This window comes from Diplotaxodon limnothrissa, linkage group LG12, assembly GCF_057381915.1.
Source record: "Diplotaxodon limnothrissa isolate DT_005_m linkage group LG12, D_limnothrissa_male_GT1.1, whole genome shotgun sequence".
Classification (NCBI taxonomy): Eukaryota; Metazoa; Chordata; class Actinopteri; order Cichliformes; family Cichlidae; genus Diplotaxodon; species Diplotaxodon limnothrissa.
The window spans coordinates 25,741,943-25,758,813 of NC_140607.1; the positions used below are offsets into that span (position 1 = coordinate 25,741,943).

Genomic DNA, 16,871 nt, shown 5'->3' on the forward strand with positions numbered 1-16,871 from the left:
CAGGAAGCTTTTTTCATGATCTCTGTGAATTATTATCCCCTTTCATCACCATAGCAGCACATTCAATTTACATCTGATGCATTTGATAGACGGATGAACTTTTACGTGTTAATGACAAGAGGAATCGCTTATCCACTTTTAATAAATTCAATTTAAATCCTAAACGTACCAGGTTGAAGTTGATGGGCTTGTCCCTGCGCCCTGTCTGCACCAAGAGTTTATATGCTAGGACGCCATCATCAGAGCCATTCCTATAATTGTTGTGGGTGATGCAGCCAGCCTCCCAGTCCTTGTCAAAAGCCTGCTGGAGACCTGTAGGAAACCACAGCAAAACACACTGGTTAGATGTGGATGTTTAAAAAGGTTACATGCCTTGTTATCTTCATTCTCCCACTGCAACACACAACAAACAATAACCCAACACAGTAAATAACACAACACCCTAACCTAACCCTAACTCTATAATAGGCTTGATTGATTTAATATGATAACTCAGTTCCATTCTCAACCACTAAACATGACTTCAAAAACAGAAAATCTGCTGCTTTTAATTCAAAGAGATCGTTATGGGGCTTTATCAGTAACATCTGCCTTCTTTTCTATACTACTCTCTGATCCATATGTGTATCACTCCTCTTTTCTCGGCTCTCCCCCAAGGCCCATGCTGTGGTCCGTCTGTGGGAGATGTTGTTTTGGGTCTCGTTCCTTGGCCTGTCTGGCTCCAATTTGTCCCACCATTGCAGAGAGCAATATCAGACACAGTTCTCTCTCTCTCACCCACACACACTCCCTGTGTGGTTCCCAGCCGGCTCACACACACACACACACACACAGACTCTCACGATGTGTTTTATCGTTAAGTACATTTCCTCACTGAGAATTAAGCCATTCATAGATTGGGCTGACATATGAAAGAAAATACTGTTCACTGATACTTTGCAATTCTGTATGAAACAATAAATCCATCCATCACTCCTTTCAAAATTAATTTAAAGCGTTGTGTACCATGTCTTACGTGTCAAATATTAAATTTTTATCTAGAAAAACAAACAAAAACACTAGAGCAGGCAGTACTGGTTCAATACGTGCCGATTTGCACTGACAACATATTTGCTGCCAAAGGTTTTTGAATATTGTACATTTCCCAAGATGAAGTTGAAAAATATTGACTCCCACTATACTCTTCGCCATCAATCCCACTTATGGAAGAAACAAGTGATTTTAATCAGCTACTGTCAGTGTCCATTTATGCAGTCCCTCCTACTTCTGAACTCCTGCCTAACATCTTGTTTTCTGCGGATTTATGTCAAAACACGGAATAAAATTGTGATCTCAAAATGCTTTCATGGGAAAGTAAATTATTCCCATGCCTAAACTATCCTGAATAGCAAAGTTAAATAAGTTAAATAAGCAAAGGTAAAATTTCAAATGAACTAACACTGGCTCTACACCATTATGCCACATCTGACCGATTTTATTCTCAACCAGAAGGTGCAGTTTATGTCCATACCTGTCCACACTCATTTCATACCCGAAAATTCGAAAGGAATTTATGATGTGGACACAAATGATTAGTGTCACTAACTCAGTATCCAACCACATGTGAAATATGACCACAATTTCCCGTTTAGCTCCTGAGTTACAGAATTAAAAATCTTATAGATCTTACATCGAAGTTAACCTTTGATATTTTTTCATTTTATCCTATTACCTTAAAATTACTGACTGACACAGTAACCTTGACTTTTAATCGATGAATTCTGGTCATCCTTGAAACCAGGTGAACTTTGACGCTCATGAGAAGATTATGGAGAGCCCAAAATATGACACCTCCAGTCATTGGTGTGTTCAGTGCTGAGCCACAAAAATTTGACATATTCGGTTTTATTCACTGTTTAGGTCGGGTTGAGGTGGCATGTGTACGTCAAGCTTAAAATTACTTAGATTTACCTTGCAGCCAGTCCCTGAAGTAATGAAGCCACATGCGAGGCAGCTGTCCATTTTCCTCCTTCAGCACGTAGCGAATGGTGTGGAACCTCTGGTGGAGCTGGTGAAGCAGTGGCTGGTTTTGAGCATAATCGGCGCGCTGTGTTACCACATACATGTTGTAGAAGGAGAAGAACTTGAACTGGGCGCCAAGAAAGTCGTACTCGCTTGTCTCCCTTGGTACAATATCTGTCAGCTCCAGGCCGTCCCTCACTTGGGTGGTCCCATATAAACTGACTCCCAGCAGGCAGAGGAACAGCACAATCACAACCACCTGGAATCAGAGGGATGAAGAGACAGCTTTATCAAAAAACAAATATCCAATTAAAACATCTGCCTGTTTATAAGCTGTTTATAAGCTGTCAGATGCTTTTTGATACAATGTAGCAAAAGTGCTACTTTTTCTTTTTTCTGCAAAAAGTAAAGTGCCGGATTAATGCCTTGCAGGACTACGTGAAGCAATTTATATAAAATTAAAAAAAAGAAGAAGAAAGAAACTGAGGAACATTTTGTAATGTCAAGTACAGACCACCACATGATTTCAGTTCTGGAAGGCTTTAAAAGGTCTGGCCACCCACTGTGTGTCTGTGTGTGTGTGTGTGTCTCAGATAGGACATAACCACAATTTCCACCCCCGATTTCCTCCTTCCTTACACACTCCGGTGACTAACCCTCCCATTCAAATTATCACCACAGTGAGTCAGCACACAAACCCACTTTTACCTCATACAGAAGCTATTCCGCTTGTTTCTTTGTCTCCCTACTCTACAGAAACACAGAGAGCAACTGAACTCACCTTGGTGGTGGGCTGCAGAAGGAATGGCGCATAGTGCTTCTCAGCAAAAGAGGCCAGGGTCCAGCGCGAGCAGGGGGGCTTGAGGCAGCGTAGGCCCAGCGAGGCTTCTCCAATCTGGGACAACAGGTCCCGTGTGGAGCTGTTGTTCTCTGGACTCTGGCCAGTCGATGAGGCTCCATCACCCTGAGCAACTGAGCTAGCACTTGGGGTCGATGCAGCAGGAGGAGGTGCGGGATGATGATGATGGGAGAAGCTGGCAGAACCTCGAGACCCCCCATTATTCAAGCCCCCACTGTTGTTGTTGTTGCTGATGTTGGCGTGATTGCTGCTACTGTAATACTCGTTGTTACGGTTGGTCCTAGCTGGAGCTGGGTTGATGGGCTGCACAGAGATTTGGGATCTGGGCTCAGCTGTGGTGTAGAAGGCCTGAGTTCGGGGGTCGTACTCCGTCCTGAGCTGCACTGTGGACTGCATAGTGATTTGGGTCTGCTGAGCAAAACCATGGCTACTGTAGGAAGGAGGGGGACTGCTGTAGCTTGGGGGAGGCATGTGATATGAGGGAGGAGGGGTACGATATGACGGGGAAGGGCTGTAGCGACTCCCTTCTGTCCCATCCAGGTACGCCTGTGGCTCTATCTGAATCACACGATTGGAACAAGGGCTGCAGACATAAATACGATGAAACACTGTCAGGCACTGCTGTGAAACAAAATTTAAAACCAGACTTAACGGAAAAAAAAAACATTCCAGTACGCATGTACAACATCTGATTTTGTGAAACAGTTAAGTGTTGCATTACAAAAAATATTTATTAGCCCTATGTTATTGTGAATCTTCTCTCCTTTGCCAGCAGCATGAAATATAGGGCCGGGACCCAACCGTGGAATTTAATAGTGTGTGTACACATCTGTACAATAACCGAGCCAACGAGCATGCCCGGGCTGGCAGGCAGACTGGCAAACTTTAATGAAGACTGGAAAAGATAAACATACAGTCAAACAAGCAAGCAGTCAGACGGAAAGAGACAACTTTTGCAGTAATTAGTTTTTAACTGAGGGGGATTACGGTGAAGATATCTTTAAAGATAGCTTTGTGCGTACACGGTTCATTATCATGGAAGAGATCGGTGGAAAACATAAAAGGAGGAACGGTAAAGCAATAAGTGTCTCGTCAGATATGAAAGCGCGTCTTTGTGTGTGCACACCTGTAGAAGCAGCAGAAAATGTCAAAACGCCTGTCCTCTCGCCGATAGAGATCCATGCTGAGGATGGCAGGAAAGATGAGCAGTACCATGGCAAAGTTAAACACCACCACCACTGCAGCCTGCAAGAAAAACAGAAAGGTTATTTCAGGTGAAAAAACCCAAACAAAACTGCTTTTTATCAAGAAAAAGGATCAGATTGACTTTTTTTTGTAGCTGCAAACAGTGGGAAAAAAATACAGGTGATCATATGCAGTGTAGACAGTGAAGATGTGAAATGATATGTAACATTTAAAAAGGGCATTTTGCTGTAAATTTAACTGCATTATCATCCATACACATGCTGCAACTTACAAAACTACTTTGAAAGTGTATTAAATGAAAGAATTACTGTTTAACAAAAACAGTGTTGCTCTGAATATAAATCAGAATAACACAAGCTGAATAGGCTCAAGTGAGGGAAAAATTGCCTTTCGACACATTTCCAGTTCCTTTCAAGGCAAAAACACTGAGTGTGCAGAGAAAAAGTGAGGCATATGTATGTGTAATAGAAGCCAGTACAATGTTGTGGTTAAGTATTTGAAGGTGGTGCACTAGAGCAGAGGGTGGGGGTTGAGGTTAGGTTGGGGCCCTGCCCAGAGTACAATCTGGATATTGCGTAGTTGCCAGACCACTACACACACACACACACACAATCCCGTGTGTGTGCCAGACCACCCAAGGAGTCAGAGGCCCGCGGGGCCTGAGGTGATGAGCAGTCGCTGTGGCTGTACAGACAACACACACACACCCCTTACAGACTCACACAGAAAAATGCACATAAACACACATATCTGTCACCTTAAAAAACGTACAGCCTCCTACTTAAACCACACCATAACACCAACCAGACACAGGCACACACACATCCTCGCCCTCCCTCATTCCTCAGCTCGCTACTCAGTCAACGAGAGAGATATAATGTCAATGAAGGAGACGTGGAGAAAGAAAAAGCTGTAAGTAGAGCAGAACAATTAATTCTCAATTGGCCCACTAACATCCAGACAGATACAGTATGAGTCCACTGACACACACACACACACACACACACACACACACACACACACACAGTGACCGTGAGCTGACCCCAGAGTGGGGATATTTATCATCACATCTGTTTTCTGCACATGAATGTGTGTGTTCCTCTGTGTGTGTGTGTTTTGCTGCTGTTATCAGGACAAGATTCCTTTTCTTATGTTTATACTGATAGGAGGAAGTGAATGAGACATAACGCAGGAGCGCGCGGGAAAGAGCGATGAATCCAAGGTGGAGTCGACCATGGGAAGTGTTTAATGCTGATAAAGAGACGCACACATGCACGCCAACACAAACTGCAGGCACTGACACAAGGTTGCGGTGTGTGGATGCACTCGATAATAAAAGATGAGTATCACCGTGAATGTCGACTTCGTGAAGTTTTACCGTCTAGCGGTAACAAAACCACTAGTGTGAAGTATGCATGGTATGCGTGTGTGTGTGTGTTGAGCATGCGTCTTTTCCAATGTGCGTGTGTAGAAAACGAAGCTCCATGGATTAGACCCATGGGGTAAATGGATCATGTTTGACAGACTCTCTCTACTAAAGCCATCAATCCACACATGCTAATATTGTACTCAATGTGGCAACATCTTACCTCACACTGTGTGTCCATGCAAGTGTGTGTGAGTCTATGCATGTGCGTGAGGACTAAAGAGCAAGAAACAGGAGGGGGAAATCACTTAATATTTTCATATAGTCAGTGATACATCACTTATGTAACTGCAAATACTTGCAAATGCGTATTACAACAAGTTTTCATAGCTTCCTTATGCAAAATATGTGTTGAAATTCTCAGCTGAATGCTTTTATTGTGTGTGCTTGATTGTGATGGTTCAGTGGTACAGTGGACTGTCCTTCAGGTACTCTGGGATCCTCCCCAAAGACCAGAGGCAAGTAAGTTAACATAAGTGGTTATTCCTATTCTGTCACAAAAGTATATTTGAGTCTTAATGAGTGCCTTTTTGTCTTAGTGGCAGATTGGCGTCCTGTCTTGGGTGAACTAACTGGCTTTTGTGATCATCCACTTTGGCTTGCTAACCCACATAAGAGTGCCTCTGACTATAAAGATGGTGTCAAGAAAACCTTATGTAAACAATAAAACAGAAACTCTTTTGGGTAAATAAACTGAACAAACCAGATTTTTGACAAAACGGCAAAACCTACACTCACATTAATGGAGGGTCACCCATGTGATTAGAAGATTAAGGTGATCATCACACAAAGGTGAGATGTCAAATTTGTTGTTGTTGTAACCATCACTTTTTAAAACATGTATGTAGCCTTTTCTTTCTCTATCCATCTGGTTAGTGCTGCAGTGACTCAAACTTCAAACCAGAGATTTTTATCTGACCTTATCCTCTCTTTAGCGCACGTATCGCTATGACTGACTGTTTAAATGAATTAGGAATTCATTGATTATTGGAGGCATTTTGTACTAGTTTTCGCTGTTCTGGTGATGTCTGTAATTACTGACAGATGTTAGAGAAGTCAGAGCTCCCCTCTCGTGTTCCCCCACCTTTGCTCGTACATTCGCTCACATGCGCACATGCAAACATCTAGGCCATTGCGTTTCAAACCTCCCACACAGATACTACAACTCCCCACACGCACACATGCACATGGATGTGAGGGTATGTGAGTACACAGACGCGCACACACACTCGCAGAGGGATTCAGTTACTAGGACCTCAGCCACAATCTGGACAGACCACCACTAAACAGCCTCAAAGAAGGAGGAGGGGGGGATTTAACAAAACGCACACTTCTCCTCATGCACACACACAAACGCACACAGACGTACACACTTTCAATGTGATGAATGAAATCAATAAAACAACAGTCTGGAGAAATCTGGAGCCAATGAAGACGGGAACAGGACTATTAGTAAGAGAGAGGCCCCACACGACTGAACTCTCACACACGCACACGCACGCATACAACCCTCACTCACTAGCCACTGTACCTGTAGAGAAAAGGCTCTGAGCGCTGGGATGGGGATGAGCGCTGCCATGAAGAATGCTGTGACGTTGCTGATGGAGGTAAGAGCCACACTGGCCCCTGTCCTCTTCAGACACTCCCCCGTGCGATCCTTGTCGAGACAGAAAGAGAAGTTGGTGAGAGGAAAAGCAATGAAACTTTTGATCAGAGTTTAGCCAGAGGCACACGTGTAATACTGGAGATTATGTATCATTATCGTGATACTGATATGACTGACAGTGATTACGATGTTTCTTGAAGCCCTGAAGTGCTTAAATAATCCACCTGGGCCTGTCTACTTCTGTTTGAAGTAACGGAGGAAAAAGCCGACAGAACAAAACAACGCTTGGTAAAATCACTGCTGCTGAAAACTTGTAATATAATGCGCACAAAGAGAACAGTGATAAACACACAACTCTAGAAGACTTTGGCGGCAACTGTGTGAAGATCTAAAGACGTGCAGGACCACACAGAGAGCGTCTGCAGGCATGCGCATCTTTGTGTGTGTCTGTGTGTGTGTGTGTGTTTGTGTGTGTGCGCATCAGACAGGAGAGATCAGGTTTGGCTCTGTTTAGTTTTCATCTCAGCCACACAATAGAAGCTCGGGGATGAGGGAGGCATAGAGACGAGGGCTTGAACGAGAGGGAGGCAGGGGAAAACAAAAACAAGCAAATACATGCCTGTGTTTTCCCCTCTGGAGATGAAAAGCTACCCCACACACACACACACACACACACACACACACACACACACACACACACACACACACACACACTCAGCCAGTTCTTTTTTTTTTTATGCTATTTATTAGATTCTGTACACTTCATCAGCTAATGGATGAGAAAGCTCTTGCTCCTGGTTTAATCCATACTTCAGACCGCACAGAATACTTTAAATGCATCAAATTAATTAATTAATTTTTTTTATTAGACCCACTCACAAGTGTGTGTGTGTAACTTATCAATCTGTGTGTAAAGCAGAAACAAGGAAGTCATAATCTAAAAGAAACAGACATATTAATCCATTTAAAAATGAACGTCTTTAATTCGGAGCATTGCCGAGATAAGAAGGCTGGGTGTGTGGCACATGGTTTGCTTGATGCTACATCACAGGCACAGACAAGCTTTCACACATTCCTCCGCGGAGTAGATAAAACAACAAAGGGGATGTGCAGGAATGGGTGATGGTGGATGTTTGCCTCACCTCGAATGGGATCCTCTTGTTTTGCCCGGTCTCACTGAAGGCATGGGCGAGGAGAAACACATCATCTACTCCAACTCCCAGAGCCAAAAAGGGAAGCACCTGTGGCACACACACCCACAAACTTAATGAGCTCCTGCATGATTTTACCTCAGAGGTTCGCTATTCTAGGGGTAGCCACAAGTGCATATTATTATAGATACACACCCATGCAATATTTTTCAAATTCTGGTGCTAAGGTAAATTAAAATGAAGCGTCAAAACCTGTCTCCAGTGTCCAATAATATCTACTACATTATCTTCTGTACATTATTCTGCTGGTGTTGACCCACTTCAATTAGGCAATTTAAGAAAATGATTTTAAGTCTAGCAGAGACTTCAACTCAAGTCTACTAGCAGCTGCTGTGTTGACCTTTAGCCCACTGGGTCCAGTGGCATGTGTGTGAGTTACCTGCGTAGTGGCAGCATTGAAGGAAATGCCCAGGAGGGAGCAGAGGCCCAAACCAGCTGCCACTGACAACGTCACCAGGAGGACACCTGCCAGCCCCACAGCCCCCTGAGACTTGGCACAGTCCCATCGCAGCATGGTCAGGCATGCATAGGCCAGCTAGGCACAAACAGCAAGCAAACCATTAATCAATCACCCTTTTGTCTGTAAGTCCCTTCTCAGTTTCAAGCAAAGCAGAGAAAAATTGAATAAAATTTTCCTTCCCTCTAGTCTTACCATCAGAAGGTACCCACTGGCCACGCGGATAACACTTATGTCCGAAAAAGACTTGAGAATATCTTCCAGAGTGGTGGTTGTGAAAGATAAGACCTTCTGAGACGAGTTTGCTGACACGCTGTGCTGCACCGCCTGAAGACAAGACAATAGTAAATAAAGAGGAAGAAACTCTTTAAAATAGGATTAAATATCCTATATATACACACTATAAAATATATATGTATATAGATTAGAAATAATAAAATAGGTCACTTATAAATGAACTCTTAATGCAGCACCAGTAGCTCCATCAACATTTAAATCTGGTTTACTGACCAGTAAAGCATTTACTGGTTTGGAACTTTGCAACAAGATTTTCTTATCCCTATCTCATTTTCCCTTAATATACCAACTAGATCTGCATCAGCTATCAAAATACAACTAAATCTAATTTTAGCAGAATAGATAATTGACCAACCTTGCTGCCGCTTACTCAGTGGTATCTAAAATGCACATTCTGGAAAAAGGGAATTAATTTTCAGTGATTTAGCGCAAGCTGTCCCTCTTTTATGTAATATAACATCTTCCCTAGGTTTAAATTAACTAAATATTACAGGCTGTCTCTGAAAAAAAAAAGCCTTGAATCAGGAGGCTCTGCAGACAGTATCCTGACCTATTCCCTCTGTCTCTCTTACTATCTCAGGACAGACAGATGGCTTCGGCATTGAACTGCTGTTACTGCTCAGTGGGGAGCAATGACGGCTGACACACATTAAGAAACATGCTCTAGATCACACACACACACTCGCACCCACATGTAAACTTCCACATGTGTCTCACACATACCGACATATTCTTGCAGACACGCCTAAATGTGAATAATACAAATAAAAAATGCAATTTTTGGCATATTTTTTCACTTTGAAGCTTAAAAAAATAAAACTATGTGTTTAAAAATATGATCACATTTTGTTAAAAATCTGTGATTTCTGGACCCAAAGATAAATGACACACACACACACACACACACACACACACACACACGCACATTCATACACACAAGGTCACACCATGTGGAACAGAGGTTGGGGCCCCCAAAACAAAGACCAGATGATGTCACACATGAGCCACCAATGGGGCCACAGCTGGGAAAGCGATTGTGTGTGAAGTTGTGAGTGTGTGTTCATGTGTGATTGTGTGTAAGTTTAAGGGGGAGAGCGAGGAAGAAAAAGAGAGATATCCAGCACTCACTTAATGTATTCCAGACATGCTCACCCTGTTGCTCTATTGCCCCTCTCTACTCATGAGTGAGAGGAAAACTTTAGTCCTTTACCACACACCAACAGTGGTTTTAGTATCTATCAGGGGCCCCGGCTTTGGATGGGGCCTTCCCATGTTCACCTGTATCCGGTCTGTGATTTACAACGTGGCTATAGAGGACTTAGGGTAGATTTCGCTACTCTTTTCTCTTTCGTTCTCTCTTTTTCTGAATTTTTCTTGCTCTCATTTCTAAATTTTCTGGCCCTTACCTCAGAGTACCGCCTCTGCCAGGCTTCAAGTATAGCTGCAGCCTTTTCTTCATTCCAGTTGATGTGGGAAACCTCATCGTAGCCCCGAAAGTGCTCAAACATCTGCTTGGGAGTCATCAGCTGGAAGATGGTCTGCAAGGCCTGGGCACTGGAAGGGAGTTAAGGGGGAAGGTGGCAGAGAGAGAATGAGGGAGGGAAATGGGAAGGAAAACATGGAAAGGATGAGAGAACAAAAGGAAGGAGGTCAAGACTTCAGTGAGAACATCCCATCTAGAGAGGAAGCGTGGGGCGATGAGCAGGCTCTCTGGATTGTGGGAAATAATAACAAAATCAAAACTTGGACTTGCAAAGTTTTAGGCTCTTTGATTCACAGCGATGTCTAACACTCCATGAATATAAAGTAAAAATAAATTAGGTGTTCATCAAAATGATGGTCCCTCAAAAGCATCAAACCAACAGGGAGATGAGAGAATAAGATTAAATCATCCCAGGAAAATTTTTAATTTTTCAGTTTAATCTCTAATCCCAGAACAAAGAATGTGTTAATTTAAGCAGTAAAAGGGAAAGAAAAATGAAACAAAACCAAAGTCACATTGCCTGGAGCACATTGGATATCAGTCATCATAAACAATGATGCGCTTAGCACATGTGCTGTCTGAGCAAATACTGTTCCATCTGATGTGACTAATATATATATATATATATATATATATATATATATATATATATATATATATATATATATATATATATATATATATATATATATATATATATATATATACATACATACACACACACACACTATATATATATATATATATATATATATATATATATATATATATATATATATATATATATATATATATATATATATATACACATATACACACACATATATATATATATATATATACATATATATATATATGGCAGCCTCCACTCTGGATATATATATATATATATATATATCCAGAAACTACTGATATCAATATCTCAAAATCATATACAAACCCAGTGAGAGGAAATTTAATAAGGATTTAATAAGGATAATTTAATTGTGTATTTACATATTTCCTCACATGCATCCTCTCCCTCCCACATGCAAGCTCTCCTTCAGCCCTTCTATGGGTTGCTGATCTTAAGGACCAAGACATTGAGTGTAATGAAAAATGCACACCGCTAATGGGGTGATAAATTATGAAGGTAATAAAGTAATATGGCGGATTAGGTAATAATAAAGGACTCTGGACCAGAGTGCAGCTTTTTAACAGTAGTCTACTGAGTGGATTTATTTTCAAATCATAAAATTATATAAACCAAAGCAAAAGACATTTGCCCGTCTCTATGAATGTGTGCTGTGTAATATGGTGATAATCACAGTAATGGTGGCAGTTAGTAAACAAGGTGAAGAAGCTGAGTGCCAGCAGTAACAGCCCAACAGAGAGAGCAGCCATACTACACATATTCACTCACACACACGCAGACACACACAAGCAGCCAGGCACGCACAGACACTCTAATGACCCAACCTTGCCAGGAAAAAACACAACCACAAAACACAAACAACGCACCCCACTGTACTCCGTGACCAGTATGTGTGTTAATGTGTGTGCGTGCGAGTTTGCTTTGCACCAAAAGTGCATTTTAGCCTTAAAGTAGGAGGTCCACAAGCAAAAGATGTTACTGCTGCTGTAGCTGCTGTTGAAGAAACATTTTTCATTTCTATGCAAATTTCATGCTTTCTACTTACATAAACATCACACAAAAAGTGCAAGACTTTAATTTGTTCCCTTATCATGCGTTGAGCTTGTATGTTGTCGGACGGCATACAACCAAATCTTTAGGCTTTTACCTGATTCTTGTGCTGGAATTAAGTCCACATATCGCTGTATATTTGGACAAACTAGCCAGGCAATACATCACTCTGTGCATACACATGTGTGTGTGAGTGGGTAGTGTCCAAGCAGAGCAGCCAGAGCTGAGCAGGAACAGCTGGAGCTCTAAGATTTCACTGGAATTTGCTAATGACTGCAAGATTTATAGCACACAGCACACACGCAAATGTGCACGTGCTGCACAAGAGAACAAAAACCACACAGTCTGTCCAGAATACGCGCTGTCATGATTACTACAGTGTTTACGAAGAAGCAAGTTCGGTTATGTTACCTGAGCAGGGGTCCGCTGCCATTCTTGGTGGTCCCTCCAACAATCAGTTCCTCCTGCCAGTGCATGTACTTCCTGGCCAGACCATGGCAGCCTCCACTCAGAGCCCGTGCCACATCGAATGGCTGGAGCAATAAAAGCAATAACTGTCAACAACTAATCTCAAACTAAACACTTTACGTTTGAGCGAAACATATTAATACCCCACACTTATTGAGATATTCCGAGCCAAAAGCTTGAGGCTTGATGCATGCCCACCTTAGTCGAGTTCTTATTGGGCGCGGTGCGGGGGCAGTCAGGATCGGCTGGGTTCAGGCAGGGTCTATCCATGTAGCCGTGCCCAATGTCCGCTTTTTCTAACATCTCCTCAAAGATTTCCACGTGGTTTTGCTGTGGCAACTCCTCAAGGAATTCCTTAGGGTCAAAATTGGTCCACTGCACAAGTCCTTTGCCTCTGCAAAGGTTAAAGGCAAATGTTAGTGTGCTTTTATGATGCTAGGTTTCTGTTCCTAAGAATAGCTGCATTTGGATCCCCAAAAAGTAAAATCTTATAGTCAAATGACAATAAAAAATGTTACCTAAGCCATCCACTATATCCATTAGAGTTGACAGGTCAACACTAGATTCAAATTCTGGCCTATCTGGATGATTACAAAAGATTACCTTACACCTGTTTGAATGAAAGGTTTTGTTTTATGTTCTTAAACATTATCTGCCCATCACTTTTTATTTCTCATTGAAGGGAATAAAACCACAAAAAGATAAAAAGTTCAAGATTACATTTTAGCCGATGAAAAAGGCACAATTCTGATAACGGTAACTAATCTCTTTCTTGCTATGTAATAAGTGGCGATAATTTCCCATCATGCAAAAGCTGAGTTCCTGCTCCAACCCAGACCTCGTCCCTCTATGCTCTCTTTTCCTCACACATTCCGATCTCTCTTTTTCTCTCTGCCATTCAGACGACATTGTATGTGCTTAACCAGGCTTGGGTTATTATTCCCAGCCTCCCAACCAGAACATAGTAAAAACCTTATTTACCATCTAGGTCCAGACACTCACACTCACACAGATAGACACACATCCACGCACTCTGATGATGGTGACTCAAGCTGATACACCTTTACACATCGACAGAAACGCATGTATGCACTGATGAAGACGACGCACAATATGGGCATGCATAAACACATGCAGAGGTAAAGGTCTGCTGAGTATTACTGTAGCAGCAGGCCATTAGCAACAGAACGGCCAGACAATGGTGTGAGGCCCAGGGCTCGAGAGAAACCATCGCCAGCGATACGCATGCCAGCAACCACTACAATAGAGCCTTCAGAGGGGACGAGTTCAGGACACACACACACACTTGTTTCTCTGTGGTGTTTCTTTAGATGGGTTGAGTGTGTTAGAGCTGCCACTTATAAAAGGGGCTAATGCAAGATCCAAAGATTCACATCTCTTGTCATCTCTTTCTCATTATCACATTGCCACTGCTACTGTATACACTACCGTTATGAGCTGAGCTCAGCACTTCAGGTCTTATTGTCCCAACATCATCTGAATCAGTTTGCCAACTGGCCTCACAGTAGATAAAGCTATTATGTAAGCCCAATTAGGATTTGATCATTTGGCCATAAGCTTGGAAGAGTTTGGTCAATCCAATGATATGTAGTAATGATCACATCACAAATGCAGATTCTGTCTAGTCAAAAAGAGCTTTTAAGTACTTACGGGAGATAGCCTGTTCCAGGCTGGAGCTTAGCCCCCTCCCAGAAGCAGTCCAAAGGTGTGATGATGAGGCAGGGATGTAGCCTTTCTATGATCTAAATGGTTGAGCAAATAATAGAATTGACAAACACTGAAGAAGTAGCAACAATACAGAGATAAAAAGTAAAAAACAGAAAAACTATACACACTGTGCTGGTTGTGTCTCACCTGATTCAGGTGATGTGTTTCTGTGACTACTTCCCCTGATTTGTAGCATAAGTCTTCTAATTTCCATTGTCTGAAAAGGAGAAAAAGAGAGTGAAAAAGTCACTTGGATGAGTGACGAAACTTTTCATCCCAATGAGAATGCTTCATCCAGAACAAAAGTTTAACTTTTTCATCACCACATAAACACGACGAGTGCACCCAGGATCAACTGAACAAGGAATAATACAAATATATCCTTCATCATTACGAATTTCTTTGTGTTTGTACACACAGAATAATTGCTATATCTCGTCATGTACAGCAATGAATTCACTCAGAGATTACCACTTGAGGTGCATCGATTTGTTTTTTTCCTGCTGATTATAGTGTTGGCTGATATGATTTTGTTTAAATAAGCACAAGAGTTGATAGCATACAGAAAAAAGTTTGCACATGTGCACCACGTTACAGCACCTTTCAGCACTCCTACTCAGACATATTTCAAAATAAATTGTTCCAGCTTGTAGGATAGAGCTTTTTTCATAAAGTAAAAGGGTTACTAAAAAAAATTATTTTTTGTGCCGTTCTGCAATCACACCTCCAAATGCTAGTTTGCAGGAGGGTTACTCCACTGTTGGGATCAGCTTATTCGTTTACTTCCAACAATGTTGAATGAGCTGAGCACATCGTGTCAGCGTTGTAGCTGAGAAATGTTGACTGACACACAAGTAAGAGAATTTATACCTGGACCTATAACAGGGCTACACTCACAGATTACTGGCCACTGTGTTAGAATAAAGAGGAAGCCAGATACAGTTATTGGACTAAAGATATTAAACTTGAATTAACTTGTCCAGAATTGGAAAACATGATGCTTAGATACAAAATGACAAGAGGCACGTTACCTGTTATAAAGGTAAACATGAACTCTGCTGGCTCGGATAGCTGACTCCAGGTGCTGCAGGAGCGCCTCCACAGTTAGAACATTGGCTCCCTCCTCCCGCGGCGTCTGGATCATCAGCTGAGGGGTAAACATGGCCTCCTCGCCTATCTTCTGTCTTGTATACTTGAGTTCCTGGTTCACACGCCCGCCAACTTGACAAAGAAGAGTGAAGTTACATATTTAAGGCTTTTGTGAAAACATCCAGACCATTATTGCATTTGATTCACAAAATCTTATTTAGTAAAGTTAAAGGTTAAGAAAAACTGCATGTAAGGGTTAGGGGCCAGAATTGTGCTGGCTTTGAATATGTGCTTAAAAAGTCTGTGTTTTTCTGACACAAAGGCACAAATATCTGCAAAATATAGACACAGTAAAGGTTAAAACACTGACTTTCGTTCTGGTTCTTCAAGTAAAACAGGAGTACAGCTGACTAGAAAACATCACACTGCTACCAGATCCATTCCAGATCATGCATACTTTTTTTATTGTAATGCATTATTTTGCTCTGAACTACAAGATAATAATAATGCACACACACAAACAGCATGGTGTGCTATAAAGTCTGCGACTCACACAAGAGATCCCCTGCTCGTTCTGCAAAGCAGACCCACAGACATCGCAGCCTGTCTGTGACATTATCTGACTTGTATCTTAAATAAAAGCACTCTCCTCACAGTAAGCTTGTAACACTACAATGGCAAACATCCCAAGTCCTTTGAATCCACAAAAGCAGCATCACCTCAACAAATCCACATTTCACAAACAGCTCAGTGTTTCTCCTTAAATTTGCTAACTTGTCAGCAGCGCCAAAACACGTTGTCTGCATTTGTGTGTGACACTAGTGTGTGTGTGTGTTTGATAGAGAGAGGCTGTCTTCCAGGCTTTGCTCCCAGTATCGTGGTGAGACTAAGCCCTGTGCGTGCGCTCTGAGCCCTGAGCTAGCCCGAGCTACAAAAGCAGCCTTTCAGACCCTTTAGCTGTCCAGCTCCACCCAAGTACATCCAAGGAAAGTCTGGCAAAGTATCCCTCACAAACACACACGCACACACATAAACACACACATGCATGCAAACGAATGCGGGCATGCAAGGATGGGCAGATATGAGCAAAATTATAAGGCAAATTAAATTTTAAAAAAGTACCAGAATTGTTTACGTTTTGTGTTCAGGTTTAAGATTCATGTGTCTTCATATGCATCCCCCAGTTTGGTGTGTCTGTTTCTAATTTACGAGCTGATAATTTGAGCCGTTCAGCGAAAGCTCGAGCAATTTATACTCATATTATTTCACTTGGTCACCCAGCCACACACATACACAAAACAAGAAAACTGTCCAGTGAGAGAGCAGACTGTGTGAAAAATCTGTAGCATTTTATTA

At 42.0% G+C, this 16,871-nt stretch overlaps 1 protein-coding gene across 1 annotated transcript in view; it reads right to left on the reverse strand.

The window, feature by feature from the left end:
• Nucleotides 1-16,871, reverse strand: part of ptch1 (patched 1) — a 48,744-nt gene that overhangs the window by 14,509 nt on the left and 17,364 nt on the right. The window contains exons 3-16 of the mRNA XM_085368425.1: nucleotides 15,458-15,647; nucleotides 14,574-14,643; nucleotides 14,370-14,461; nucleotides 12,897-13,092; nucleotides 12,642-12,763; nucleotides 10,470-10,617; nucleotides 8,962-9,093; nucleotides 8,689-8,844; nucleotides 8,241-8,339; nucleotides 7,024-7,149; nucleotides 3,987-4,105; nucleotides 2,783-3,443; nucleotides 1,951-2,260; nucleotides 170-312 (exon numbers count right to left, since the gene is read on the reverse strand). Coding sequence (XP_085224551.1) covers nucleotides 170-312; nucleotides 1,951-2,260; nucleotides 2,783-3,443; nucleotides 3,987-4,105; nucleotides 7,024-7,149; nucleotides 8,241-8,339; nucleotides 8,689-8,844; nucleotides 8,962-9,093; nucleotides 10,470-10,617; nucleotides 12,642-12,763; nucleotides 12,897-13,092; nucleotides 14,370-14,461; nucleotides 14,574-14,643; nucleotides 15,458-15,647 — 2,564 coding nt within the window. The remainder of the gene's footprint in view (nucleotides 1-169; nucleotides 313-1,950; nucleotides 2,261-2,782; nucleotides 3,444-3,986; nucleotides 4,106-7,023; nucleotides 7,150-8,240; nucleotides 8,340-8,688; nucleotides 8,845-8,961; nucleotides 9,094-10,469; nucleotides 10,618-12,641; nucleotides 12,764-12,896; nucleotides 13,093-14,369; nucleotides 14,462-14,573; nucleotides 14,644-15,457; nucleotides 15,648-16,871) is intronic.